General features: G+C 40.7%; 1 protein-coding gene across 1 annotated transcript in view; it reads left to right on the top strand.

Annotated features, from left to right (window-relative positions):
- Window positions 1-881: 881 nt before the first annotated feature.
- The window catches only part of WDR93 (WD repeat domain 93), a 59,062-nt gene continuing 58,009 nt past the window's right edge, over window positions 882-1,934 (top strand). The window contains exon 1 of the mRNA XM_006885223.1: window positions 882-1,184. Within this exon, the coding sequence (XP_006885285.1) occupies window positions 882-1,184 (303 nt within the window). The remainder of the gene's footprint in view (window positions 1,185-1,934) is intronic.

Below are 1,934 nucleotides of genomic sequence, written 5' to 3'. Positions count from 1 at the left end.
GAGTTTAGGGCTGATGTACATAGGGTCGCTATGAGTCACAAGCAACTCGATGGCACATAACAAGAACAACAACCATATAATTCTATTTTTATAGATTTGAACTTTTGCACACACATGCACACTCAGAGTGGACAGTTTAAATTTGTAAATATTTAATTTTTTTGATCTGTGATCTTTTCCCCCTTTCTTAATTTGGAAGGAGCAGGAATAGAGAAGGAAGCAAATGAAACAACATGACTGGAAGTGCCTGTGCTGGCGCCTGACTATTGTTGTTGTGTATCATTCAGTCAGAACTGACCCATAGTTGACTCTCCAGTGGTTTTCAGAGGCAGTAATCACACAGGAGATTTCCCATTCTTCTTCTGCGGAGCAGCTAGTGGATCTGAATCACGTCCCTTTGGGATTACAGCACAGTTTCTTACCACTAGGCCATTAAGGTAGAAGAAAAGATGGGCTAGAGACAGTCATAAGCTGTCCCATCAGCTTCAACATAGTCTTTTGAAGAGAAACAGAAGATATAAGTTGTAGGAGGGAAAGTGAACTCTCTTTAGGTCCAGGAGACAACCACTTTCCTATCAGGAAGTAAAGGAAGACAGCAAAGATGCCATTTTTCTATCTTTTTATCAGAGCATCTGTCATCTTGAGTTTGCATGGAAGTTGGGAATACCACATTCAGGTTCTGTTGGCATCCTTACTAACGTGAGGAGCACGTGCTAGTGTGGTGCAATCTCGTGATAACTGAGTAAATTCCCAGTCTCAGGAACACATTGGGCTGTTCATGTGCACTTTCAGTAGCTTCCCTTTTATCTAGGTAAGCCTATACTTACTTTCTTTGTCACCTTTTTAGAGTCTCACAGGATTTCCACGTGCTGCCTTTTGGGATGTCATCACCCAAAAGAAGTCCGACCCAGAAGATGAAGCGGCCTATTTATATACAAAAAGGGCCACTTGAGGTGCCTTCTCCATCGGAGAAGGATTGGTCTAAGGATGATGAAGAGGATTATGGCTTCAACGATCCAGATAAGGAGCTGGATTCCCTCCCTGAGCCCTACAGAATGATCAACAAGCTGGTCAACCTTCTGTTTGACAGGTCATGGGAAATTATTGAGAAGAGGCAGACATCAAAACAAGCTGACCTCAGCCAGATTCAGCCCAGTATCTACTCCCCAGTTGTAGAGATCAAGGTAACAACCAGGAGGCTGATTCCAGGGAGCTCTGGTGGCCTAGTGGTAAGGAATTATGCTACCAACCCAAAGGTATGTGGTTCAAATTCACCAGTGGTTCCATAGGAGAAGGATGGGCAATTTACTGTAAATTTGTACAATTTACAGCCTCTGAAAACCTACTGGAGGGTCAGATATGGGTCAGTTTTGACTCAATGGTACACAACAAGAAGAATTTCATAGTTGAGTGCTACTAAATGAAGATGCTTAAGCCAGAGAAGGACCCTTCAATAATACAGGTGCCACTTTGAATGACTGTAGACGTACTGGTGTTGACTAAAATTGACGTGGTAATTGGTAGGGAAATACAGTGTTCTGACTAATTGATGTCTATTGTGGAAGACTTTTGTTTTAAAGAGAAGACTATTCAACTCTTTATTATTTAAAAGTCTTTTAAAAAATATATTAGTCCAAAGTCTTGCTCTGATAGTTGAAAATCTGCCAACACCTCAGCTACCACAGGGCCTGTGGTCACCTTTGGTGTTAGGAGCAATGCATGTATTTTCAGCATACTTGTTTTTTCTGGCTTTTCCTCTAAATGTGGAATATGATAAATTTCTTTTTTTTAATGGAAAAATCAATTTGTTTTATAAATGTGCTCAAATCACAATAAGAAAAAAAAGAAAACTCACAGATTCCTGAGAATACAGATTTGGAGTGAGAAAGCTATGTTCAGGTATTAAATGGTGACACACTGGGTGATGACAGAGG

Source organism: Elephantulus edwardii, unplaced genomic scaffold (genome assembly GCF_000299155.1).
Source record: "Elephantulus edwardii isolate Elephantulus edwardi_28Jun2011 unplaced genomic scaffold, EleEdw1.0 scaffold00041, whole genome shotgun sequence".
In the NCBI taxonomy this organism is placed as follows: Eukaryota; Metazoa; Chordata; class Mammalia; order Macroscelidea; family Macroscelididae; genus Elephantulus; species Elephantulus edwardii.
This window is presented reverse-complemented; position numbering and strand designations above follow the sequence as displayed.